At 42.5% G+C, this 26,007-nt stretch overlaps 1 protein-coding gene across 3 annotated transcripts; it reads right to left on the reverse strand.

The window, feature by feature from the left end:
- Window positions 1-1,816: 1,816 nt before the first annotated feature.
- On the reverse strand, window positions 1,817-24,560 carry PODN (podocan). 3 transcript variants are annotated; one of them, XM_035123726.3, is made up of 12 exons: window positions 24,440-24,560; window positions 23,431-23,653; window positions 20,306-20,574; window positions 19,147-19,240; window positions 16,601-16,665; window positions 13,634-13,743; window positions 12,479-12,635; window positions 11,484-11,599; window positions 9,502-10,159; window positions 5,406-5,554; window positions 3,544-3,758; window positions 1,817-2,502 (listed from the first exon to the last, which is right to left on the reverse strand). In XM_035123726.3, exons 3-11 carry the CDS (start codon window positions 20,567-20,569, stop codon window positions 3,581-3,583), a joined length of 1,791 nt encoding a protein of 596 aa, XP_034979617.2. In that variant the 5' UTR covers window positions 20,570-20,574; window positions 23,431-23,653; window positions 24,440-24,560; the 3' UTR covers window positions 1,817-2,502; window positions 3,544-3,580. The 3 variants fall into 3 exon arrangements, with proteins under 3 accessions (XP_034979617.2, XP_088530176.1, XP_088530177.1); XM_088674050.1 differs by lacking the exon at window positions 23,431-23,653 and having other exon boundaries at window positions 24,440-24,550; XM_088674051.1 differs by lacking the exon at window positions 24,440-24,560 and having other exon boundaries at window positions 2,301-2,435.
- Window positions 24,561-26,007: the final 1,447 nt, after the last annotated feature.

A 26,007-nucleotide genomic window follows, 5' to 3' on the forward strand; every position in this document is an offset into this window, starting at 1 on the left:
TGCTAAAGATATCTAAGGCTACATCGGTACCTATGTGACACACAGAGAAGAAACAAGATGTACCTAGAGGTCTATCACTATGTATGGGTGTCTCCAGGCTGCTGGTACTTTGCGGGAGGAATTCAAGTGCCCGTCAAACTTTTAGGCTGGCATAATTAAAGTGGGTTAAAGCACTCTTTTGTACTAGCTCAGCAAATCTGCTTAAAAAAATGCAAGTGAAGGTAAAATGTGTGAGATAAACTAATGATTAACAGAGAGATGTGAACACACCCTGCAGATCTGGATGGATGCTGGATGAATGACTGTCCTGAGAAACAAATCAAAACCAGTCCTCAATAGAGTCTAACCACTACCACATAGGTAAGCATTGTGCAAACAAATCAGGTTGAATGCTCAATAAAGAGGTTGCCTGGAGTCCAAAGTCTAAACAAACACACACACTTACACAGATAGTGAACTTTCTGGTGAATTTAAGGAAAAAGCAGCGGGAATTTTACTACCGAGCTGGAATATAGCACAGGAGCAGCTAACATGCTGTCCTCCAGATGTTTTGGGCTACAACTCCCATAATCTGTGACCATGTGCATCAAAATTTTGAAATAGTGCACTGGTGGCATCACCAAAACTCATCAAAATGACACTTGGCACCCACATTCTACCCTGCCCTTCAGATTGCAAGTGGCTCTCTAGTTGCAAGCAGATATTACATTTCCTAAAGAAAATATTACAGTTAAAGGGTTAAGAAACATGAGGCGACCCTGCAACAGAAACCCTGCCTTAATTAAAGATATCTGGGTGTCTCTCTCTCTCTCTCTCAATCTCGTCTTTGCCCCAGATCCTTTGGTCAATTGAGTAACAGCTGCATTTGCATTGTGCAATAACATGATCATTTGCAGAGGCCCAGGTTGGGAAGGAAGTAGCTGGCCATCCTAAAGTCAAGATTTCTTGGCAAGGTTGGTTGGCACAGATTTTTATCAGGTGTTTTCCCTGCTGGTCTACAGTTAGAAACCTCTCTTTCTGGATTTCAAATGCTTCTCTTGTTCCAAGCTCTTTGCTAAGCCCCAACAGAAACAGTGCTGCTTATCCACTTGTCAAGAGATGTAAAAAGCTAAAGTGTGTTTGGGAAGAAAGGAGGGGAGACATCAATATATATATAAGAAATTGTGCACAGGAACTTCAAATAAGGTTGTGAGCAGTAAAAAGAAACAACTCTCCACTGTAAAATCAGATTTCCACAGTTATAGTCACATGCACATTCAACACACATTTAGACCAATTGACTTTCCCCAAAGGATCCTGTAGTTCTCTTAAGGCTGCTGGGAACTGTTGCCTGGTGAAGGAGAAATCACAGTTCCCAGGATTCTATGGGGCAAGTCATGTGCTTTGAATGTGCTCTGCATGTATGGTGTGGATCTACCCATTTGTTAGACAGCCTGAACAAGCCAACATAAGACATGATTTGTCAACAAACACTGTTTCTCAGGGTGTGCCCACGTGTGGAAGCTGAGAACCCAAATGAGAAGAGGCATCAAAGACAATATTTCTTAAAGAAAAATTAGGGAGAGGTACATTCCAAAAATGTACTTGGGGATCCACTTCTTTTTATTCTATTTTTGTACAGTGTTGTTGTGACCCACCTTAGGTCAAACTGTAATCCAGTGGTGGGTCCCAACCCACTAATTGAAGACCAATAGACTGGGCAGTACCAAGTTAGATGGACCAACTTCATATGTCCATATGATTTCCTTTGTCCAAGGGATATTAGCAACCACCCTGCACCCCCCCCCCCACACACAAAGGAACTTCGACAAATCTCTCAAAGGCAAAAATATATTTTAATTTTCACAAAACAGAATAATTTGATATTTTAAACCTTCATAAAGGTGGGTGCATATTGCAGGCTTTGGGAATGGGGATAAATTATATATGGGATCCAGCCTTAATAGGATTTCTTTCTTAATCCAAATATACATACTGAACTGAACCAAAAAAGGGGGACAGAAATGTCCAGTGTGGTAAGTCAGTCTTCTTGCCATCTGATGGTTCTCAGATGCCTCAAGTTGCTCTACAAAACAAAACCACACGGAATACTCTCCCTTCTCCCATCATTGAGCGCAGTGGTTCATTGAAACGCAGTGACACAGAAACACTGATTGAGGGAACTTGCTCTAAAGAGTTTCGCTTTCATTAGCATAGGAAAACTGTGAGAGAAGTGAAAGAAGGGGAACAAAAGCCAGCTTTTGAAAATTCCCCCAGAATCCCTGATGATCCAGAAAGTACTTGGACAAGATGAAGTATAAGATATGGGGTGGCACTTAGGGGTCTCCCCCCCAACATTAGCAGACTCTCTTCAACTGGCCTGGCCAAGCATCATCACATGAGCCAACCGCCTGCATGAAATTCGTTGCACTGTTTGGTAAGTGCTCTCTGTATATCTATGGAGATACAGATATATATAGATACATAAACACAGGAATGCATGCCGCTTTGCTGAAGGAGTTCCTGAAAAACATGAGAATCAAAATTTTAATCATGTATTTGTTGCATGTTCATCCCAGCTCATTATTCGTTTATTTTTACCCCAGTTCGTAACACTGGCAGCTACCTTTCAAAATGCAGTTAAGAACTTTCTGCAAAGGCAGAAATGTATCCGTTTAGATTTTATAAAGCCTGCTCTAACCAGTTATCCAGGGTGGTTAGTAACAAGTAAATCAGAAGCAAAGGACTTAAGAATCTCATTAAAAATGAAAAAGAAAATAAAAGCTTGAATAAAAACAAGTCTTCCAAATAATCCCCAGACTCAAGCTTTTACAGGCCTTTGGGAAAAAAGAAGTGTTAAAAACTTGGAAAGGGCTATAGCTCAGTGGTAGAGCACTTCCATGCCCAAGGGCTCAGGTTTAATTCCTAACATTTCCAGCTAGATGCCAGAGAAACTCCTTTCAAAAACACTGGAGAGCTGTTGCCAATCAGTGTAGACAGTACTGAGCTAGATGGACCAAAGGTTCATCTGATTCAAGAGACAACAGCTTCTTACGTTTTATGCTGCACAGGAACCACAGAAATACGGTACCTCTTTATGTGCCATTGCAAGTATGGCCAGTGCATAGAGATAGCCACAGAGAGACTGTTTTCTATACTCCCAGGACACACTCATATAGGAATAATGCTATCCCACAGTGGTTATGAACTGAAAGTACATCTGAGCTGCAGGATCGGGAATGAGAACTGATGTAACTACAGCAAACATACAAGCACTATGTGTGAGTCAACTGTGCCATTCCAGAAAGCCACAAGGTATTAGTCATTACTGTCGGGGCACATATTGCTATCCCTATGCAACACCTTGGTCACCTGGTGATGTATCCACTTCTGACATTGTACCAGCACACATTCATGCACCTTCATATATATTTATCTGTCAACCCAACCACTAACAGAATTGGGTCACAAATATTATTTAGTGTACTGGCTGAGGCTGCCGTAGAAAAGCAGGTCATGTAAAGAGACAGCATAACTAGAAAAGCATTGAAAGTAATTTTCTACCATGTGATACACTTGGTTCAATCGAAGTTTATCTTCATTATTCTTCCACCTCCTGTTCTTCCTCTTCCTCCTCCTCTTCCATTTTCTCATCCGAATGGTCCCTATTCTTCAAAGGATCGCTGAATTCAAAGTTTCCTTCTATGTCCAACACCTGTAGATGTTTCAGCCTCTGGAATGTGCTTTCTTTTACTGCATTGAAGGCAATCTTGTTAAACCTTGAAGATAAAAAGAGAGAGTTGCTGGTGTTGGAACTTAACCCCGGGTTGCCAATGAATCCAGTCCCACTAGCAGGAGCCAGTGCAAGTGCTCCTGTTTGTAAAATTTCTCAACCCCAAGTCCCCTCAATCAGTTGTGGGGATGTCAGGAGAACACATGCAGGAGGAGTGAGGGGGGAGGTTGTTCCATCATAATCAAACTGCTATTAACCCGAAGATCTACCAGTAGATCCCAATCTACCTTCTGGACAGCCCTGATAGAGGAAGGAATAAGGAATAATTTTTTGGCCAAGTACCAAGCATAATTGGAATTTTGCTTCAACTACATTACAATGTAAAAAATGTACCTCATACAAACACTATTCCACTCACAATACAATACAACAGCACAGCAAAGGAACCCCACCCCACATCTGGCTTCCCCTTCCACTACCCAACGACGAGTTTAACAGTTTGATGGCACAAGGAAAAAACCTGTTCCTGTGCCTAGCCATTTTTGTGTATAGAGTCCTGTAGCGACATCTAGATGGAAGTACCAGTAAATCAAACAGATGATGACCAGGATGCAAAGGGTCTGCAACAATTCCCTCTGCTCTCTTAGCTTGGACAGCGTAAAGTGTCTCTATTGAGGGCAAACTAACACCGGGATGCGGGTGGCGCTGTGGGTTAAACCACAGAGCCTAGGGCTTGCCAATCAGAAGGTCGGCGGTTGGAATCCCCACGACGGGGTGAGCTCCCGTTGCCCAGTCCCAGCTCCTGCCAACCTAGCAGTTTGAAAGCACTTCAAAGTGCAAGTAGATAAATAGGTACCACTACACCGGGAAGGTAAACAGCATTTCCGTGTGCTGCTCTGGTTCGCCAGAAGCGGCTTTGTCATGCTGGCCACATGACCCGGAAGCTGTACGCTGGCTCCCTCGGCCAATAACACGAGAGGAGCACCACAACCCCAGAGTCGGTCACGACTGGACCTAATGGTCAGGGGTCCCTTTACCTTTACCTTTAACACCAATTAGAGACAATCCATCTAGCCTCCTAGACAGACAAAATGAAGTATTTTGTCACATACTGCATAGCTAAATGATGGAACTTACTTTCACAAAATTTAGTGATGGCTCCCAACTTGGTTGACTAGTCATAATTCAGAATGCATCTGGATACCAGCTGCTGCAGAACATGATTTGGAGAATGCTATCATGCTCATGTTCTGCTTATAGGCTTCCCATAGGCATCTAGTTGCCCACTGTGAAAGCACGATTGACTTTTGGTCTGATCCAGTAGAACTCTCCTTATGTCCACATCTGGAATAGCAAAAGTAATCTGAACATGTGGGTCTCTGGTCATTTGTACTCTGGTTACCTGCAAAGGGCTATGGCCAGAATTCAACAATCACACAGCTAGGTTCTGCATGATCAAGAGAGGGCTTGGGACTTCTTGAACTGCATCTCCTCATGCCACATATTCAACTGCTTATAAAACAGAGGAGACTCTTAATGACAAGAGTGGTGGTATTCCATTGTTCAATTTAAAATGCAACAAATCCCACCATGTCTAAACACTTTAGGTGTTCCAAAGAAGAGTTTTCTCAGCTTTCCCCTTGACTGGATGCACCTCGGTCAGACAGGACAACCTTTCTTCTGAACTACAAACCTGAGATAAATTCCCTTTATGTTGGGTGTGGATTCAAAGGCATCTTCTGGCACTGTGGTAATCTTGTTGTTCTGGAGGTACAGATACTCTAGAGATTCTGGCAAATCAGATGGAATAGAAGCCAGCTGATTGCCAGCCATGTCTAATGTCTGAAAGAAAAAACAGACAGCACAACATTAGCTGGAAGTAATTAATGGAAATCAGTTTGCTTTGAAATGGGCTAGATTGATTATACAAAAATGTTGAGTACCTAGGCACTTGAAATTTGTGTAAGCAAGGCTACGACTGGTGGAACTCTTTATGCAGGTCCTGCCAACACGCACAGGGTCTGGAACATAACCCCCATGCATGCAAAGCAAGCGTTGTGTGTATTGTTTTGGAAAGCACAAATTAGGTAAGGTCGCCTTTAAGTGTGAACTGAAATGGATTTCTCCCCTATTCCCAGGGAAGTATACTAGGATTTCAGCCTAATTTCATTACACGCGCCCACAAAATGCTTGGAAGCAAGTTCATTAATGTGGCCACACCAGTGCCCTGTAGCTGAATATGTAGGATCTTTCCTCTTCCCAACTGTCTTTTGCCCAGCTTTATTTCTTTTGGCCCTTGATTTCCCCTTCTCTGGTCCTTTGGATTATTGCATGTTCTCCTGTGCCTTGTAAACCATTCTTTCAGGTCCCTGCCTCTCGTCCTAGTCAGTTACCCTTTCTTTTGGCCCACCTAATGTTGGACATTTGTATTGAAATGTGGCCATAGCAACAAGTGAGCAGCAGTCTCAGCTTCCCTCCTTGGTTGCCTCTGCATCAGCTTTCTTCCTCTTGGCCCGTTTCCTGTAGCTTTGTTCTGACGGCTGAACAGTAACAGCTGCAGCTGCTGTTGAATCTGCAGCATGCACAACAGGGTTTGGCATTTGATGCTCAGAATTCTGGACACATGAGTAGGGCACAGGGAGGAGAATGGCCCAGTGACTTGTGACGTCACTCACAACTTTGCATTTGAAGCTTGTTTGCTCCTACTGTAGACTTGGAGGGCTTTCCCCCAGGCAAAAACTTGAATATTCTCCAAACACAGATACTACCGGTAACTTCCTGAGTGAGCTGTCTCACAGTAACCTCTCCAGCCTGAGCCACTGAGGTTGTTCACGAAGAGCACAATTCACATACTTGCATGCAAGCATTTTTACAGAGAAACGAATGTTATTATAGAAGGAAGCACTTGTTTACTTGCAAGTACTGTAAGTCTAAGTCTGTGTATACACCATACATACATTTATTTATTTATTTATTTAAAAAATTATTGATTTTATGATAAACATTTAACACCCATGACTTCCCCTAAAGAATCCTGGGAACTGTAGTTTGCTAAGGTGGGGGAGGGGAGGAATTGCAGCTCTGTGAGGGGTGGGGATGGTGGAGAAATTTGCTACAAGTGGGCTGAGGACTCAACCAGCCCAGAGTTTCCTTCCTTGCTATCTTTGTGAAGTGGTCTTGTTTTCAGTGACTTCCTACAGATTGTCTCAATACCAGATTTATTTTTATTTTTAGACTATTGTTAACATGATTACATCTTTTCTTATATTTTTGGTCAGCTACCACCATCGTCAAAGTTTGATCTTAACTGTCTGCTAACTGGGTACAGCTGAAATGTGTATTCACTTTAACTAGGGTTGCCAGACTCAATAGAGGACAGGACTTCTGTGCCTTTAATTGCCCTGCTCTCTTTTGAGTCTGGAAACCTTAAAGAGAAACCAGCAGACCCTTTGCTTGGAAATTAAACAAAGGGTCTGCTGGTTTCTCTTTAAGGTTTCCAGACTCAAAAGAGAGCAGGGCAATTAAAGGCACAGGGATCCTGTCCTCTTTTGAGTCTGGCAACCCTAACTTTAACTTCTACCTCATTGATTGACTGATGAGGTCATGGAGTTAGCCATTAGCCAACATTAACATTGATTGCCTGGTAATTCAACTCCAATTAAATTACATCACAGGTTATGCAAAGTTCAAGTTAATATAAAATTAACTTAAATGAATATCCAATGTGTGTGTGTATTTATGTATATGTATATATTAATAAGAAAAAAGGAACAACCCATGGGGGGATAATTCCACCTAGCAGGGAGTGCTCCAATTCCCTACCCCGCCCCCAGCTACAGGGCCTTACTCAAAAGAAAAGGAGCTAAATATTAAATTTATATAATTAAAGGATTCTGCCTTTCTAAAGAACATTACAGACTGGAATCAGCAGACTGGAGAAGCAGCCAGAAGTTCAAGCTCTCACACAAAGATTACTCAATATATTTGGCTTTGGAGAAACAGAGCTGGAAATCACGCAAAAACATCTTTCTATGAAAAACTAGTTCAGCCAGTTTCTGGCTAAATATGCCACTTGAGCACTTTTGCTTTTTGGCCCCAACTGGAACCAAGAAAAACATAGTTGTTTAAAGGGCAAAATAAATGACAATAAAACCCACGGTTGACACCTAAACCCATATTCATTAACTTATAGTTTCTCACCTGTCTCATCTGGTGGGGGGGGGCAGTGTAATAATCTGTGTCTTCAATAACCACTAACTTTTTAATATAGATTGCAAGACCACAAAGGTGGGTGGGTGTGTTAATGAACTATAGAGCCTAGTGTGAGAGCCATTTTAACATATGCCCTCCTCTCTTCCGTTTTAACCAAAGTTACAGTAAGCTATACTTTGTGACAAGGGTTTGCAATGTTTCCCAAAAAAAGCTCAGGTTCAGAATTTGGGGGTCTCCAGGAGAGTTTAATGGCTGTGAAGCAGCCACCAAGAATGTATTTTCATATAACCCTGGTTCTCTAAACTTTATACTAGCAGGACCTTCTCAATAGATCTTTATGGAAGAGCAACATAAGAAATCTGTGCAGATGCTGGAGTCTTCCAATGACCATCCTGTCTCAGGTGTAACCAGGTAACCAGTAGGTTCTAGAGCCGAGCTTAAATATCTCTGAAGACACCTTTTCCTGAGAAAATTTATGATATATTTCTTCTTTTCATACTGTATCTGGAAACAGCTCTGCAGGCTTGTCATCTGAGTGAAACGTAGAGATGTAAGGAGACAATGACTTCCGCTCTATCCTGGGTTCATTGCAGTCAGCACTGTTTCCTTTGCACTGCAGTTCAGCTTTCACTAAAATCTGTTATTATTAGTCTCACTATCTGCTGTGGCCAAAACTTAGGAAATTAATTTAAATGCATTTCATTGGAAGGGAAATGTCAAACACAATACAGCAAATAATGTAATTATGTACGTAACATTTGTGTACGAAAAAACCCAATGACACTGAACACTGCTCATATTCGCTTATGTGATTTCTGTTCCTAACCTCTAATGAACATGCAAACTGTGGGGATTTCCACTCTTGTTTCTGTTTTTGATGGAATTCTCCAACATCCCTACTGAAAACCAACTTCCAAAACATATAGCTTTTCTGCACCAATACGATCCCACCCAGTGTAACATCCTGGTAGAATTTCTTACATCTGTAACTAGCCCATTTGGACCAATCTTTAGATCAGAGGAGAAAAATATTTCCCAGTTCCCTGCTTCCATTTCCTTGAGTTTTACACACAGTGTTCACTCTGATCCAGAGATTCACAATCTTAGCTGAAAACTGTACTTCTGCAAATGAAGTCCATTACCTCAAACCAATTTCAAATTTAAATTATTACACTTGAAAACTGAACTCATTTACATGTACTGTTAAGCATATAATTGCTAGTCACATAAAGCCAAGTGGAGGCCTTGAAAATCTCTCTTTGAAATGCTATTGTACAACACCAACTCTTTCTCTCTTTATAATTCTTGCCATCCATTTTTTGCATCTCAATCACCTATGCCCCCCCTTTGCCTTTATGTACTGCCCTTAGATCTTGCCGCAAGCTTTCAGATTCTGTGGTGAAATAACACAACATTCAACTTCCTTTTCTTTTCATAATAAGTATACTTGCATAATTCCTTCTCTTTGCAAAATCTATTTCAATTACGGAAGTTGGATTTCTTTGCTGATGTATTGACTTTTTTCTGTGTTTATGTCTAAATGAAAGAGTCGCACAATATCAGTGATATGCTTGTACCTTGAGACTGGTGAGATCCTGCCACGACCCACTGTATATTGAACCGACTTTCAATTTGTTGTTGCTCAAATACAGCTCCTGCAGCTTTGACATCCCAGATAACGTGTGCCTGGGAATAGAGCTGATCTCGTTCACTTTCAACTTCAGGCTTAGCAGGTTCTTTGGGAAGCCATAAGGCATGGTATTGAGATTATTGCCTGAAAGATCCAAGGATTTCAGTAGCCTCAGCTTACGGAAAGCCTCCCGATGAATCTGTGAGCTGGTGATCTTATTGTAACTAAGGTTTAGCTCCTCCATAAAATAAGTGGTAGCAAAATCATTTCTGCTAATTTCTGATATCTGGTTGTGAAGAATCATAAGAGTTTTAACCCGTCTGGGCAGCCCACTGGGGATCTTTTCCAGCTGGTTGTTGTACAGGTGGACTGTGTGTAACTTCTTCAGGCCATGGAAAGCCTGAGGGTGGATCCCCCGGGCCTTCAACTTGTTATTGTGAAGCAGAAGGTATTCCAGGTTCTTGATCTGGGTCAAGACATCCCTGCCTATTGACTTAATTGCATTCTTCTCTAGGTGAAGAAGGACGATGTTTCGAGGTAAGCCACTTGGGATCTGGGAAAGGTTATTGCTGGACAAATCCAGGTACTCAAGGCTCGAAAGTTTCCTTGGAAGAAAAAGGGGTGAAATGAATGTTCTCAGTTAAACATTTTTTTTAAAAAAAGTGAATGGAAATCCATAATGTGGGGTGACAAACTTGTGCCCTTCCAGCTGTTGCTGGGCTCCATCTCTCATCATCCTTGACCTTTAGGCAAGCTTGCTGGGGTTGATGTAAGATGGAGTCTAACAATATCAGAAGCAAGGTTAGCTGATTGTTGGGTTTCATCAGCACCAGATAGCATGGCCAACAGTCAGGAATGATGAGAGTTGTAATCCAACAACATCTGGAGAATATCACTTTGGCTATTCCTGATCTGGGGTACAAACAGGACCCCTACCCTTTGTATGAATCGATTGAGCCTCTTGCTCTGTTTCCTACCCACTGAGCTTGCAAATCATTGTCACACCAATTACTGTCCCAATACTGGAAGTGAGACAGCTATGAAAAAAATCTTCAAGCAGCTAGAAAATGGCGAGGGGGAGGCAAGGGTGGGGAGGTGAGTTTTGCTCATATCTTCCACATGCTCCATTTAATGATAAAACTAGACCCACCTCCACTTTATAGCCTAAACCAGGCATCCCCAAACTTCGGCCCTCCAGATGTTTTGGACTACAATTCCCATCATCCCTGACCACTGGTCCTGTTAGCTAGGGATCGTGGGAGTTGTAGGCCAAAACATCTGGAGGGCCACAGTTTGGGGATGCCTGGCCTAAACCTAACAACTTAGTAGCTTTTGATTTGAACTTAAGTGTTCTGCAAAAATATTTACGGTATGCTCCCTCCTCTAACTACTCATATGATCTAATGAAAGACCTCCATAGTGATTAAGCCATAGTTTCCCTTTATATCCCAGCCAGGAAAGTGTGGTTTAATCATCAACTTTAAACTAGGAAACAAAATCAGAGTTTGATTCTGGGTGCTTGGAAGCATAGAGTATGGGATTATTTTCCATGCTTTGCATTGGCTCAGTAAATGAACAGTTATTTTCAGAGATAACTTAATCGATTTCTGAATCAATTCAATCGCAGTGTCTAACAAAAATAGAGGGAAAGTTATGCTCATATGCAGCCCTGTTTTGCATATTTTTAAAAAAGTGCCATTGGTCATATATTGATAAAAATGTTGTGCATGCCAGCACAAAATGGATGCCATGGGCAGCAAAGAAGAGGTGGCAGTACTCCATAATATCACAAAAAAACACAGCTTATAGATTGGATGTGTTGGCATTGTTCTTAATGTGTTGACAAATTATTAACAAAGTAGAATAGCTGTAAGGCAACAGAGCTGGTACATGTGGCTGACATCCACTGAAGAAAATCAACATGCTCACCAAAAGGTTTCATTGTCCATGCCCTCATTTGTCAGTTTGTTGTTCTGCAAATACAGCTCTCGAAGTCCTGAGAGCTCGCTAAAAGCTCCTTTAGGAATCTTCTCCAATTTGTTGTTCTGCCACAAGAAACACAGGAAGTAGAGCATGAGCTTGTTCATCCTAACATCAAAGTCCTCAAAGTACAAGGTGGACATCTCTAAGGTGGTACAGTGATACTAGAGTTGCCAAAAAACAGTTTTCTGCAGCCAACAAATGCCTGGATAAATAGAAATGTTTTCAAATTCCTTCTGAAAATTAATAATGATGGAGACAGATGCACCTCACTAGGGAGGGCATTCCACAACTGGGGAACCACCACTGAAAAGGCGCTGTTAAATGTCAGCGCCAACTGGGCAGCCACCAGTGGCGGTACTACCAGCAAGGCCTTCTCTGCCAGTTGTAGGGTCTGAGGTGGTTGGTATTGGGAAAGGTGCTATTTTAGGTACTTGGGTCCCAAGCAATTTGTGGATGATGGTGGTGATGATGATTTATATGCTAGTACTGAAACCTTGAATTTGGCCAGGACCTGTGTCACATGGTCCCATTAAAGTACCCCATTTTCCAGCATAGCAACTGCATTCTGTGCTAGCTGACAGCTACTAGCTGCAGCCTCTAGACAGCCTTCAAGGGTAGCCCCATGTAAAGTGCATAAAGTAGTCAAAGCAGGTCACTAGATTGTGCACAGCTGAGGCCAGGCTATGCCAGTCCAGAAATGGTTGTAGCCGGCAAACAAGCCTAAGCTGGGCATAAGCACTCCTAGCCACAGAATACCTCAGGTACTCTTGGGCACAGAGCACAAACCAGAAACATGATAGACAGAAAAACAGACAGATAGATAGATAGACATGTGGTGATTTCAAAGCAATCAGATTTACAAAGTGTGAGTTCCTGCCATGTAAAGAAATACAATTCCATCCCCAAGGAGAAGAACTACTGTAAAAGAATTGCCATCTTACCTTTAGATGCAGTTTATACAGTGCTGATGGTAAATTCTTTGGAACGTATTTTAAGAAATTGCTGGACATGATCAAGACCTCCACATTATCAGAACCATTGAACATGCTTTCTGGTAACCCAGCATCTTCAAGTTTATTGTTGTGAAGGTACACTGACCTACCGGAAAGGGAAATAGACCAAGTTGGGAATCAGTGCAGATATACAGTAGCTACTTGGTTTTGTTTCATAAAATTTTCTGAAAAGGACCTCTAAAATCTGTTGATCTGGAGCTCCTCCTCACCTTGTTGAGCCTTGGGATCAATTGTGAGGATGCAGATGGGAAATCTAGGGGGACTGGGCTGAGCCCCCAGGTCATGTTGCCTGCCCTTGCCTTAGATACAGGCTGATGACTGCTACCCATTGCCATCCTTTTGGATGCGGAGCTACTAACCCACCCTGGTTGCTGGAGTACTGAGAGCCCTGAGGCCTCCTGAGGAGCCACTCATTGCTTTTCATTATGATCCACTAGTTTTATTCCTTCAGATCCTGAACCTTAAAGACTACATAAGATTGAAGCTCTGATACTCACCTAGTTTTCTTTGTTCCTGCCGCAGTCCCAACAGAAAGTTTTACCCCCCAAAACCAAACTCCCTAAACTGAAGGTAACCTCAACTATAAATTATGGAGGAGAATTCTGTATCAGAGTTCATTACTGGATAGAGAAAATGTGGCCCTCCAAATGTTGTTGTACCCATCAGCCTCAGCCAGCATGGCCAATGATCAGGCATGATGTGTGCTACAGTCCAACAAATGCTGGGCCACATACCTAATCTATGTAGTCCTCCTTATTCTTGCTTATGAAGTACTCGCTAGCAAATCTTTGAGGGGTGATGTTGAGAACCTCTACTCCTGAACAAACCGACCACAAAACCAATGAGCTGAATTTCTGTTACTGTATTCTGAGACACTTTCCAGCACAATTGCTATTTGCATACAAACGCCACCCAACAGAAGCAACCAGAATTAATCCATCTGTAACACTTGAAAGATAAACAATTCTCTTCCTCCGGCTACAATTTGTAGGCCACAAGTGGTTTTTACTATACAATCACTTTCCCCCATCTGCCAACAGAAGCAGTGTGACATTCTTCCTCTTACAGTTGCCCTCTGTTTACCTCAGGTTTGGCTTCTGTCCGAATGTGAGCTCGTAAATCTTAGTAAGATTATTGGCTGCAAAATCAGCACTGATCAAGGTCCTCGGGAGGCATTTTGGAGCCGCCGTGAGCTGGAAAACAAAATATGGTGCCAGAAGAGGATATTGTTGTCTGAGACATAATGCTTCAAACTGCAACAAGTTTTGCAACAAAATATTATCAGGCTATTTGTTTCATTGAGGAAACCTAACAAGGCCAAGCTCTGAAAAGTGGAGATCCCTCACAGCAGTGAGGATTTCTGTCTTCCTCACAAATATAAGTTAACACTGTAGGAAACAGTTAATTTTTTGTTTCAGCATCCCTGGAAGGAGTTTTGTTTGTATTGAGACATATTTTGTTTTGTTATTTTTTTGGGGGGGGGGGTTAGTGGATCGAGAGAGTAAATAAATGTTATGCTACATTTATAATCCTTTCAAGAAATAGTTCAGTGACCTTTCCTGGAAAAATCTCTTGAGAAAACAAGAGTATCTGAGTTTTCATCAAATTTCTGAAGGGTACTTCTTCTCACGCTATCTTTGAAAGCCACGGGTTCACTATGTGAGCTGTAACCTTGTCTGCAGGCATGCTGGATTGTAATGGACAAACTATGAATATATTATTCAATATTTATTTAGTGTCTGGACTCTGGTGGAAGCTGAGCATTGTACAGAACAGAGGAAAAACATATTGTGAAAGAAATGAAATTATTCAGAGAGAATATGCTTTTAATACAAATTTGCTTGCAGAAAATTCAAATGTGTGCTCTTCTAATGTGGTTTATTTACAAAATTCCTACTTATGAATCCTGATAGTTTTAAGAATTTAGTACTGTACTGCATTTAGTACTAACACTGCCAATAACACAAGGCTGGGGAACTGGATCTGAATCGCTTTAAGGTTTATCATATATTATCAGAAGGAAAGACCCAAGAATTTGTCTCTTTAAAAATAAATTAAAAAATGAGTTGGGAAATTAAATTCTGGAGATTCAAACTGCAAATGTGTGTACAATATTCCCACTTTTTTTTTTACGTTCAGTTTATGTAACTTTTAATGCTTTGCTTTCATAGCCAAAATGATACTACCATATATATATATATATATATATATATATATATATATATATATATGTATGTATGTATCAACAGGCTCAGTGAAGCTCCAGTGTTTACAGAAGTACAAAAGCAATTTCATGGTGGGGGGGGGACCCCTGAGGTGAGGGTGAATCATCCCAAACAGTCCAATGAATACTGAATATGCTCAGTTTTCATAGAAGGCTGGTTGACATTTTGGGACAGAAATGGAATCCGGGAGAAGGGCATGGCAGGCTGCCTGGCATCCCAACCAGAAACACTCCACGCTGCAACACTTTGTTGCAGGTCCCACTTCTAATACTATTTCAGAAGTTACATTTTCTTGGATGAATTTTAGATTTCCTGCTACAGAGATTTTTGTTTCCGTTTGGCATAGGTACATATTATAGTCAAGCCTTATATGTGGCCTTGTAGTCAAAGTTGCCAAGCACATAACAGTACATGAGTCACGTGAAAGCATTCTGTCTCCAGCATATCCTTGCCCTCATGCTAAGTACGGGCCTTGGCTATACTGCACTGTTTACTTCAGTGTCCCAGTTCTCAGTATGTTCACCGTGGTTCTGAATATGTAAAGCTACCAAGCTATGTTTGCATGTGTATACCATCTTCAAAGTTTTGCTTCTATTATTCAGATATAATTTTCTTCTGCAGCAAGAACAGGGAGGTTAATGGCCATTTTATCACATAGAGCTGGGTGGGGGTGGAATTGGACACAAACGTTCTGGAATATTAGTCACAGCCTGGCTCGTGTTCTCCTTTTATGCAGCTGTTCACTGCCAAAACTGTTACATGGAAAATTGCTGTAAATGGGAGGAAAGGACATGTTGTTACTGGAGAAGCAGTTTGATACTGCACCTAACCCACAACAGGGTAAACTCATTTGAAAGAGTTGGTGGAGTCAGTGCAGTTTCCCTTGATTCGATGACCACTCAGATTGTCAATGATCAGCTACTGCTATACCAATACAATCGGTGCTGTGGAAAATGGAAGTTTCAATGGCCACAGCTATGGAACAGCATGAAACGGTTTACTGCTACCATATCTATCTGTAGCACGTCACGGTCCCTACTGCATCTTTAAAGTTCTAACACTCTAAGCCAAAAGAATACAGTTGAAAAGCAAGCCACTGTCTAAACTACTCTTTAGTTACGAAGAAAGGGATGATTCAGTCTCTTTCAACTCATGTCGGTTTCACACGTGCTTTTTCATAAGTCCGTTCCATCTTGTTTCTGAATTCATCTGCATTTCTAACTTTAAAACGTGTGCATTTAAATAAGAATTTTTAAACATATTTTCTCACAAAATATTCATTTCCAAATGTATTTTGTTCTGAAATTGGCATTTCATAAGTTTTACATGTTTTTCGAGCCAAGAATTGCATTGCAACATTTATAGATAACTCTGTCCTGATCCACACATTCGTCTCTCTGGGATCAGTCAGTTCATGCAAAGAATGAATTCCTCAGGCAATACTAAATGAGGAAACTAGGTAAAGTGTTTTTCACAACCAAGGGTGGGGAACCTCCAGCTCAAGGGCCAAATGTGACCCTCTGGGCTTCTCTATCCACACCCCATGCCATACCCCTCATTGATTTTGCTCCACCCCCTCCTTGTGTGCTTTTGCCTGCCCAGATTGTGTCCTTGAAATGACATTGCTCTTCTTATTTGCCTGGGTGGAGATGGGGGTGGGTGGGTGTAAAATCCGGTGAATACAGTATAAGTGCAAAAGAAATATTGATTGCTCTCACCACGGTTCCCCATGAGGGAATGTGGCCAATGGCTGAAAAAGGTTCCTGGTCCCCAGTCCATACACACATAACCAACAGCAGCTCTTACAATGACCACCTTTGCTTACCTGATTATTGGCAAGATACAGGTAATTCAAGTTCTCCAGCTGGTCAAACACTTCTTCTGGAAGTCCTTCAAATTATAATAGGAATATTTTGACAATTAGTACCCCTCAGGAGTCTCCTATGAGCAACTAAAGGATTTTAGTTACAGGTAGGTAGCCGTGTTGGTCTGACGTAGTCGAAACAAAATTTTAAAAAATTCCTTCCACCAATAACAAACTTAGTTGGTCTCTAAGGTGCTGCTGGAAGGATTTTTTAAAAAGGATTTTAACCTATGATCATCATTCTTCCCCTTTAAAAAATGACTAGAAAGATCAGATTTGTATTTAATTTTTTATCTTTATGTAAGTTGGAATCCAAAGAACTTCTTTAAGCACACCCAAAGGTTTCACCATTTCCAGTGAGAATTTCTTTCGGGTTTTGAGCAGCAGGTCATTCCAGATTACAATTTGCTTTTGAAAGTCCCCCTCAGTTTCAAAAGTAGCTTCCTATGCGGCTCCCCCCACCCCCACCCCAAATATAAGCCCAAAGCTCCCTTTGACATATAGAACCAGCTGTGAGCATGCTTCTATCCCAAAATAAAAACAAGTCATTACAAAAGATGTGGATTAGACGTAGCCTTTAAGGATCTGCAGAGTAGGCTGGTGTAGGTTAACATTTGTACTTGTGTACATAATCAGGGTACTATTTTCTTTCTTCAGTGAAGCATTTTTAATGGATCTCTAAAGACCGACATGTACATGAAGCCCATGCTATCTGGCAATGCCTGCCCTCAGACAACCAAAGGTCTCCTATTCTCTTAAATGTGGTCTCCAGTAAAAGGCCTTCTTTTTACTGAGAGCGTAGACCTGAAGTTTCTCCACCAACTGAATTTTTGGCATGGGGAGCAGGGGGACAATGCACATTCACATAGAAGGAGGCAACAAGGTGCTTCCAAACATAAGCTTGGACCATTAATTAGTTTTCAGTCCCAGACTTGAACACACATAAGCACACACCTGGGTTCTCCTCAAGATTTCTTAATTGCAGCAGCATAATTTGGGAAGGGGCACAGTTAGAGTTACCGTAAGCTATAGTGTGGATGTCACCTCTGAAAATTATGTCAACCTGCTGCAAATCATCCAGAGACAAAGGCAACACAAAGTGTTCCACCACTTGAGGCAGGCACCAGCATCCCTCTCTGCTCCTTTCCCGGCTTCCTTGCTAGTTGTTTTGCCACCACTAATGAGCTGGCACCAGTGGCCATGCTATTGCCTCTGGCTCCTCCCCCCCCCCGGCCTCAGTCTGAAGGGCCCAGATTTCCTGCGCCATCAGAACTTTGGATAGAGATTTCTCCATCTGGCCCAGAACATTTTCTCTCAATAGCAAGAGCAAAACAATCAGGAGAGGGAGCAGCGGTATGGCCAATGCTGCCACTGCTAAATTAGTAGCAGCAAAGCAGTTAACGAGGGGAAGAGGTGAGCAAGTGGGGGCCATGGTGGTGGCAGAGGGGGGCAAAGCAGGGAATGGCTCTGCAGAACTACATATATAAAATGTGAGTAGCTGTGTGGGCAGGCAGTAGCTGTATGGCAAGGCCAGTGGGTGAGGGGAAGGGAGGCTGTGAATGCAAATCCACACACACAAACCCCATTGCCTGAGGCAATTGCCTCATGTTGTCTCAATGAGATCTTGGCAGAAGTTCCCAAACCACCTTCTGCCTGCCTTAAACAACTTCACAGTCCCTGCATGTGCTATCTCTCTCCCCACTTCAAACCCCTCCTCAAAGCCCACTTCCTCCATGTGACCCACATCCTTTCAATCTTCATCCCCAGCTATAGGTAGAGGTAAAGGCAAAGGACCCCTGGACAGTTAAGTCCAGTCAAATTTGACTATGGGGTGAGGCACTCATCTCTGCTTTCAGGCCGAGGGAGCTGCCGTTTGTCCACAGACAGCTTTCCAGGTCATGTGGCCAGCATGACTAAACAGCTTCTGCCGCAACGGGTCGCCGTGGTGAGTGTCAGAGTGCACTGAAATGTCATTTACCTTCCTGCTGCAGCAGTACCTATTTATCTTCTTGTGCTGGTATGCCTTCAAACTGCTAGGCTGACAGGAACAGATGACAGAGCAATGGGAACACACCCTGTGCAGGGATTCGAACTGCTGACCTTACAATCAACCAACCAGAGGCTTGGTGGTTTACACCACAGCACCACCTGCATCCCTCCCCAGCTATAACTGAGTTCTAAGTACAGTATGCACAAAAGTGTTTGCCTTCATTCTGTCTTTCCCACCCTCTTCTCTCTGTATATCTTCTGTATGTATGTAGCTCTTTTACATATCATGCATGTGGATAGCACCAAACTTATATAGTTCCAGAAATTAGGGCTTCACAATACTATGAGAGTTACTTTAAGCCAAGGAAAGAGGGGATCAAATTACATTTCACTCCTCCTAGTGGGCGATATGCAGTGTTAGTCATACAACTCATTGGTAAGCATCAACATTCCTCCTAGTCCAATGAAAGACAGCGAATCAGGAGTTAAGAGACCAGTCTGGATTTTTTGCAGCTTACCTTTAGAAGTGAGTCTATTATTTTGCAAGTTGAGTGTTTCTAGCCTGTAAAGACGTGCCAGCTCCTCTGGAAAGATTTCTTCTATCTGATTGTTCTGAAAGAAGTGAAAAGATTTATCAGGACCTCGAGGCACATGGGAACATTCCCCACTGAAACGAAAGGGCGCTTCCGAGAATCTTCACCTGGATTTGAATGGCAGGATTGATTGCTTCTCTCTAAAATGGGCTGGTGGGATGGAGCTGTTCAGCCTTCTGTTCTGCTGATGCAGCTGCTTTGGAGCACAAGCTTTTGCTTGTGCTGCAGCAAAGACATGCACAGAGAGAGAGAGCACAATACAGAACCAGGCAAATCATATGGGCCAGAATCAAAGAGTTGCTTTAGAGGCACCCAAGAACTTGGGCGTGCCCAGCTGATTTTTTGAAAAATGAGTATTTTCTTTTTGAAGTGCAAACTCCCACGTCCTATTTCAAACTGCTTTGAAAACCCCCTTACGCTCAAAAAGAGGATTGTGGGTGGCTATTTTGTAAGCCCAAGCATTCCTTAAGCATGCAGACAAGTTCTGCAGTTCTTTGGATGCAGGCCATAGTGGATGTGGAAGGTTACTAAATTTTACAACGTATGTTTGTGCAGAATTTTGCATCCTGACTGATAATATAGCTCAGTGTCTGGGGGCACTTCCAGACTGAATCCTGCAGCCTGACAACAGCAACACTCACATGATGTTAAATTGAGGATGTGGAGGACTTGCACAACAACCCTGTGTCCCCCAAAGATTGGACTTTTTGCGATAAGAAAAGTGATGGGGAAATATATGATAACACTTGCTTTGATGCTACACTATCTAACCTCCTGCAAATAAGTCAGAATGAATGTTCATTAAATAGTTGTCATCTAGTCTTCCTGCAAACAAACTAGGATGAATGTGCAATAAACAGGCTATCTAGAAGCACCCTGTATGACTAGTGCAATAAGCTAAGAATGCCTTAGCTCACACTGCACTCTTCCACAAATAGGCCACAAATCAATATTTTTATAATACCTTTTCCCTTATCCAGACTTGATACCTTTGCTTTAGGCCCTGTACTGTACAAACAGCTACAAGAAAACTGTGGGTCTGATCCCACAAACAGTTTGCAGCCCATGTTTAGCTTTACAATACCTGTAAGGAAAGGTGACTTGTCAATTCTGGTACATCTATGGGAAATTCTTTCAGTGAAAACCCTCCACAATCCACAATTCCTTCTGGATTGCAAGTGCATTTTTTAGGACAATCTGGAGCCAAAGAATTACGTTCTGGGTCGATTAGTTCTGATGAATCTTCTGGGAACTCGTTGCTGTCTGCATTCTTCCGAGCTTGAATCCTGCTGGAGCTAAGTGCCAAGAGCCATAGCACAGGGAACAGGGATCTGAACTTTAAGTACATTTCCACTGAAATCAAGGAAACATCCATGAGTTGGGGATCAGTTAATAGCAGGTCTTTTTAAAGGTAGGCATTAGCCTCTACAATGGCACAAAGGAATATGGACATCTGAAAATTCATTTACTACCAGACCCTGAAGATTAAATGCTTGGAAGTGTGGATTAATTGCTACGTCATGCCCACCCACCCCATATATGACAACATACAACTGCACCTGCAAAGAAACAGTCAGAATACTTAAAATGCACTTCTGATTGTCCCTTGGCAAGTGGAGCTTGTATTTAATGCTTTTGAAATTTGACACCAAATGCAAGCCCCACTGGGATTATTTCCACTGAGGAGCTACCAAACCATGGTGACACTCTGGAGTTTTGGAGTTTTGGAATGGGAACTCCAGTCTAGCTGATCCAAGCAGGACGTCAAGCTTTGCTTGGATCTCCCTTCTCAGTTCAGCTTTGCAGATGCCGTCAGGAGTTGGGGACCTCAGGACTGGGCTGAAAAGATTCCCCAACCTGGTGCTAAGTCACAGGTCGACATAGGACAATTTGCAAATACAAGAAGATGCTTAGCTTTCTCCCTTTCCCAAGAGGGGTCACCAGAAAGAAAAGAGAAAAGCTTCTTTACCTTAGCAGCTGTGCAAAAGATGAAATGTTGACAGCTGCAGCTTTTCTTATTGCTGCAGCACTAGGATTTGACAAGTGACACCCTCCTCCTTTGAAGCTCAGTATGTCCAAGACTGAAATTTTCACATTTCTTCCCAATTTCACTTCTCCTTGTATTCTTTCCTTATCAATTGACAATCTTGCCATCCACCCTGTTGAACAGGCCTGTTGCCTTTGTTCTCCATACTCAAGCCATAGACACGCCGTGTTGCAGCAACAGACTCTGGTCTTTCAAATTTCAGCAATGCCCTCTGTAAGGCCAAAATTCGGCACACACACACCCTCACCTTCTGTTCTGCTCAATCCACATCATAGCAACACCCTGCAGCGTCCCCTAGGCTCAGAGCCCAGTGTGGCAGAACCAGTCATGCTGCCCTAAACCCGCTTTTGCTGTGTTGCATCACCTGTTGCAGCATTGCATCCTATCTGTTCCCTTGCAATCACTCTGATCTGCATCTTTCTTGACTAGGCTACTGCATTCTTATATTTGGTCTTGCATTGCCTCACCTTGGCCCCTTCACCTGTATCCTGCACTTGGTTCCCAAAATCATTCACCTCTCATTACCCTGGCCACGTGTCCTCCACTCCTTAAATCATTACACTAACATCCTGTCTGTTCCCAGATCCAGCCACAAACTCCTTGCCCTTACCTCTAAAGCACTGCATTATCTTTCTTTTTCAGTTACATTCCTAATACATTCCTGCTGCCTGCGAGCTTTGCTCCTCCAGTTCCAACACCTGGGTGGTGCCACCTCTCATTTCTTTCCAATCCTTCTTTAAAACCCACCTCTTCCTTAAGCCCTTTCAACCCTCTGATTCTCATGGCTTACTGTAACTCAGCTTGTAACTTTATCTAACCATGTGCAACAGATGCCCATCTGTCCCATATGCTTTAATTGAGATTCGTGCATTGCAGGGGGTTGGACTAGAGGACCTTCAGGATCCCTTCCAATTATATGATTCGATGCAGCCAAAACAATTGCATGTTACTTCCCTGTTTATTGTTTTCTCCATTTTCAGAGGGGGCGGGCGGCTTTTGCCCATAACAACTCAGTAAGCATGTGGCAGAGCAAATAGTTAAAACCATTCTCTGCAGAATATCCCCAAAGAGGAGGATTTTGTTCTGGCTAAGTTTCACGAACCAGATCCAAGCTGTTTGTTGTCCACAATCAAGTTTCTATCATGAAACCTTAAATGACTTCCTTTTCTGGGACTGTAACACCCACTACTGGGTATCTTCCTGACATGCTGTGTATGCTGCAGATTACACACACACACACACACACACACACACACACACACACACACACACACACACAGCATAAAGGAATAATAATGCAAATGAGTAAATTTCTGAATGTGTCAGATGGGTATTTGATGGCAATTGCACTCACTTCAAAGTGGGAGCACCTCATTTGACCACAGGTGTGCTTTATTGGAGTATAAAGTCATACAAAGATTATTCCATTTTCTTTTTGGCAGAGTTTTGCCTGGTCCACTCCACTACGAAGCTAGAAGGAATTCATGCCACTGACATCAATCTGTCTTGAGCCTTTGTAGCAATCTCTACTCCGGTACCAAAGAAAGACACTTGGGATAAAGAAACATCTGCTGGCAAGACTGACAAACCCGGCAAGCTTTTCTGATTTCTTTTGAGGTTTGAAGAAACCCTTAAGATGGGTTTCCCCCCTCCTCTTTAAGTTGTTACATAAACTTATCCTAGGTTTGTTGTCTCACTTTGGCTTCATCTCTCAAGTCTGTGCAGAGAGCCCACCAAAGTTTGGCTCAAATCCTCCGCCTGTCTCAGCAAAGTACAGCAAGAGAGATGTATAAAGTTTCTTCTGCTTAAGAAGCCAGAACATACTGGTTTTGTTTTGAGGTGAGGTCCAGAATAGCATCTCTGCCTCCCAAAGCCCTGTATCTTTAGCACCAGTGGTGAATGTGCCCAGCAGCACTTGGAGGTTCAGGGGTTGTTAAAAGCACATATCTCCAGAAAAAGCAATTAGACATGCATAGTGCCTGTGGCTCTCTGCTGTAAGGCACTGTTACATCCTCCAATTAGCAGGATATGCATGTTTAGGTGTGCGTAATGAGTTTTCAAGCAGCCACAGCAAAAACAAAAAAGTCAAAGCAGCTGTTCTCTGTCCTCCAAGTTATCGTGCTATTATCATAGAGTAAAAAGTGCAGAAAACAAAAACTCACCTTTGTTTAGCTGGTAGTGGTGAGTGTCTGGAGAAAAGTGTTTCTGTTGTTGCCCCCCCAAGGCTCCGCTTGCTCATGCCATGTCAATTACACACTCGAAGCGCCGAACACTTTCCCCCTTTCCCAAGTCAGATCCTTTCCAGATGTGATCAGCAGAACTAGAAAGGGAGGGGGGGAGAGGAATAGGCAACTCTCTCTCCCAAAGAGAATTTCCTGTCCTTTCCTATGCAGAGAGGAATTTTCCAAAGTCACCATATGGGAAAATGTAAGAGAAGAGAGTGGAAGAGGGGGCAGGAGGCAGAAGAAGAGGGAGAAATTAATAGCTGTATGTATTCAGTGGCTTGGACAAAGATTAAGCTTCCAGTCACTTTTTATCAGCACAACTCATAGGAATAACAAGGAAAAGGGGAGGGAGCAGCAATCGGTATACATGAGGTGGAGAGAGCAAAGGGTTTCAAAGATTGTGTTTTCTCGACAGTCCTGCCACCTGAACTGTTTGTCATTTTTGCCTGACAAATCCTGGATTCTACATTTCGGTGGCTACCCAACGTGGGTTGCCTGAATGAAATAATATTCTTGCTAGTTTTTAAGGTGTCACAATATTTTCTCTGTTGTTTTTGAATTTTAAAAGGGGAACAGATGTCATTCATTCATTCATTCCTCCCATCCCTTTCTTTGGGTTTTCAGTATACTGACAGGTCTTTATTATGTGAGACTTCGGGCAACTTGGGATTCCCCTTAGTGACACATTTCCCTCCTATCCTCTTTCTGCCACTTTTTCTTTGGGATACCGTAATCAGCAGCAAGCACTATCTCCACGTTGTCGTTTTTTCCATGGGAGAGCTACGTTTTCTCTGTAACGTAACGTGATTTGTGAGCCACAGTCACAGCAGCACTTCCAGAGACCATGCAAATTTAAATGGGAAAGAAATTTCTTTCACAGAAACTGCATGCATTAAAAGACACCAGACACTACAAATAATTTTCCCTGTTTGTAACCTTATCATACCTGTGAGAAGTCTGCAGGAAACCACTCCCCTTTGGGTCCTTGCTGGGCATCAAAAATTCCTCAGTCTTCCTTTCCCAATTCACATGAGCATTTGCTCAGACTAAAGTCTTATTGTTTCTTCTCCCTCCACCTTCCCCACCCACAAAATCTTGGCTTACTTTAACTGGAATGGATCCACCTCTGGACTATTAAGCTATTCCCAAAAGCTGGTGAGAGGGAAGTGCATATTTGTATAAAGCAAACTGGCTGCTTGATGCAAAATGACTCAGATCTAAGGTTTATTCTGAACTCTATGACTTCAGGACCACACATGCAACAACAGTATCAGAAAACACACACACACACACACACACACGCACACTGTGTGTGTATGGTGAGTTTGGAGGGCAAGGAGGCCTTAATTCAGTGATGGCCAAACTTGGCCCTCCAGCTGTTTTGGGACTACAACTCCCATCACCCCTAGCTAACAGAACCAGTGGTCAGGGATGATGGGAATTGTAGTCCCAAACCAGCTGGAGGGCCAAGTTTGGCCATCGCTGCTTTAAATCAAAACAGAGAAATATTTGGTACAGTAGTATAGCCTTAGCCAGTAGGGTTCTGTCTTCTCCATCCCCAGTTCCTCAAAAACATAATGGAGGTGTGGAACCCTCTAGAATAGATGTTGCTGAACAACATAGGAGTTGCAGTTTAGCAACATCTGGTTGGCCAAAAGATCCCCACACCTGACTTAATCATACTAGTGCATGAAAAAGATGCCCTCAGTTGGCATTTGCTTTAAAAGCATTTCTGAAACTTTTTGAACCCAAGCATTTTTAAGCTTCCTCTTGCCCACACCTCAATATAGGCAAACTAAGGGCTCATCCATACTTTAATTTGTGCTATGTTTCTAGGCACGGGTCCATGCTGCAAAGTGCTGCATCTGAGAACTTACTTTGGGAAACCCGAATTGCCATTTGTTCCAATTTAGCATTGAAGAGCAGACTTTTGTGGGGAAAGCGCCAGGGAGTGTGTGCTCAGACCTGTGCCTAGAAAGTGAGGAGCATAATGTAAGTGTGGAGGGAGTGGTGGCAGGGCCCTTACATGATTTCTATTTGAGATCTCAGAAAAAGAGATCACACACACTTTCAAAAGAAACAAACAAAAAAAATTGCTTCCAGTAGCACCTTAAAGACCAACTAAGTTTGTCATAGGTATGAGCTTTCGTGTGCATGCACACTTCTTCAGATACAACTTTCAAAAGAGAAACTTTTTGCTGTTTTACCTCAGGCAGTAAAATGTTGTGGACTAGCCTTGCTTCCCCCTATAAGCATCTCATCTTACACAAAGTTCTAGTCCAGGCTTTAAAAAGGTATAAACATTATTCTGGGATTCTACTGTCCTTATTTTGAACAGTAAAATTTCTATCTGCTTCCTACAGCCATTATTTAATACTGTGGAACCTCGGTGGTCGAACATCTCCTTAATCGAACATTTCAGCTTTTGAATGCTGAAACCCCAGAAGTAACTGCTTCAGTTTTTGAACGATTTTCTGAAGCCATACGTGCTACGTGGCTTGTTTTAAGTTTCCC

This window comes from Zootoca vivipara, chromosome 7 (assembly GCF_965207765.1).
Source record: "Zootoca vivipara chromosome 7, rZooViv2.hap1.1, whole genome shotgun sequence".
NCBI lineage: Eukaryota > Metazoa > Chordata > Lepidosauria > Squamata > Lacertidae > Zootoca > Zootoca vivipara.

Coding starts and splice junctions, on each gene's coding strand:
- PODN (XM_035123726.3), bottom strand. CDS start 20,569: ATGTACTTAAAGTTCAGATCCCTGTTCCCTGTGCTATGGCTCTTGGCA. Junction 19,241..20,305: donor CAAGTCACCTTTCCTTACAG/GTATTGTAAAGC, acceptor CACTTCTTTCAG/AACAATCAGATAGAAGAAAT. Junction 12,636..13,633: donor GGACAGAAGCCAAACCTGAG/GTAAACAGAGGG, acceptor CCTTTCCGGTAG/GTCAGTGTACCTTCACAACA.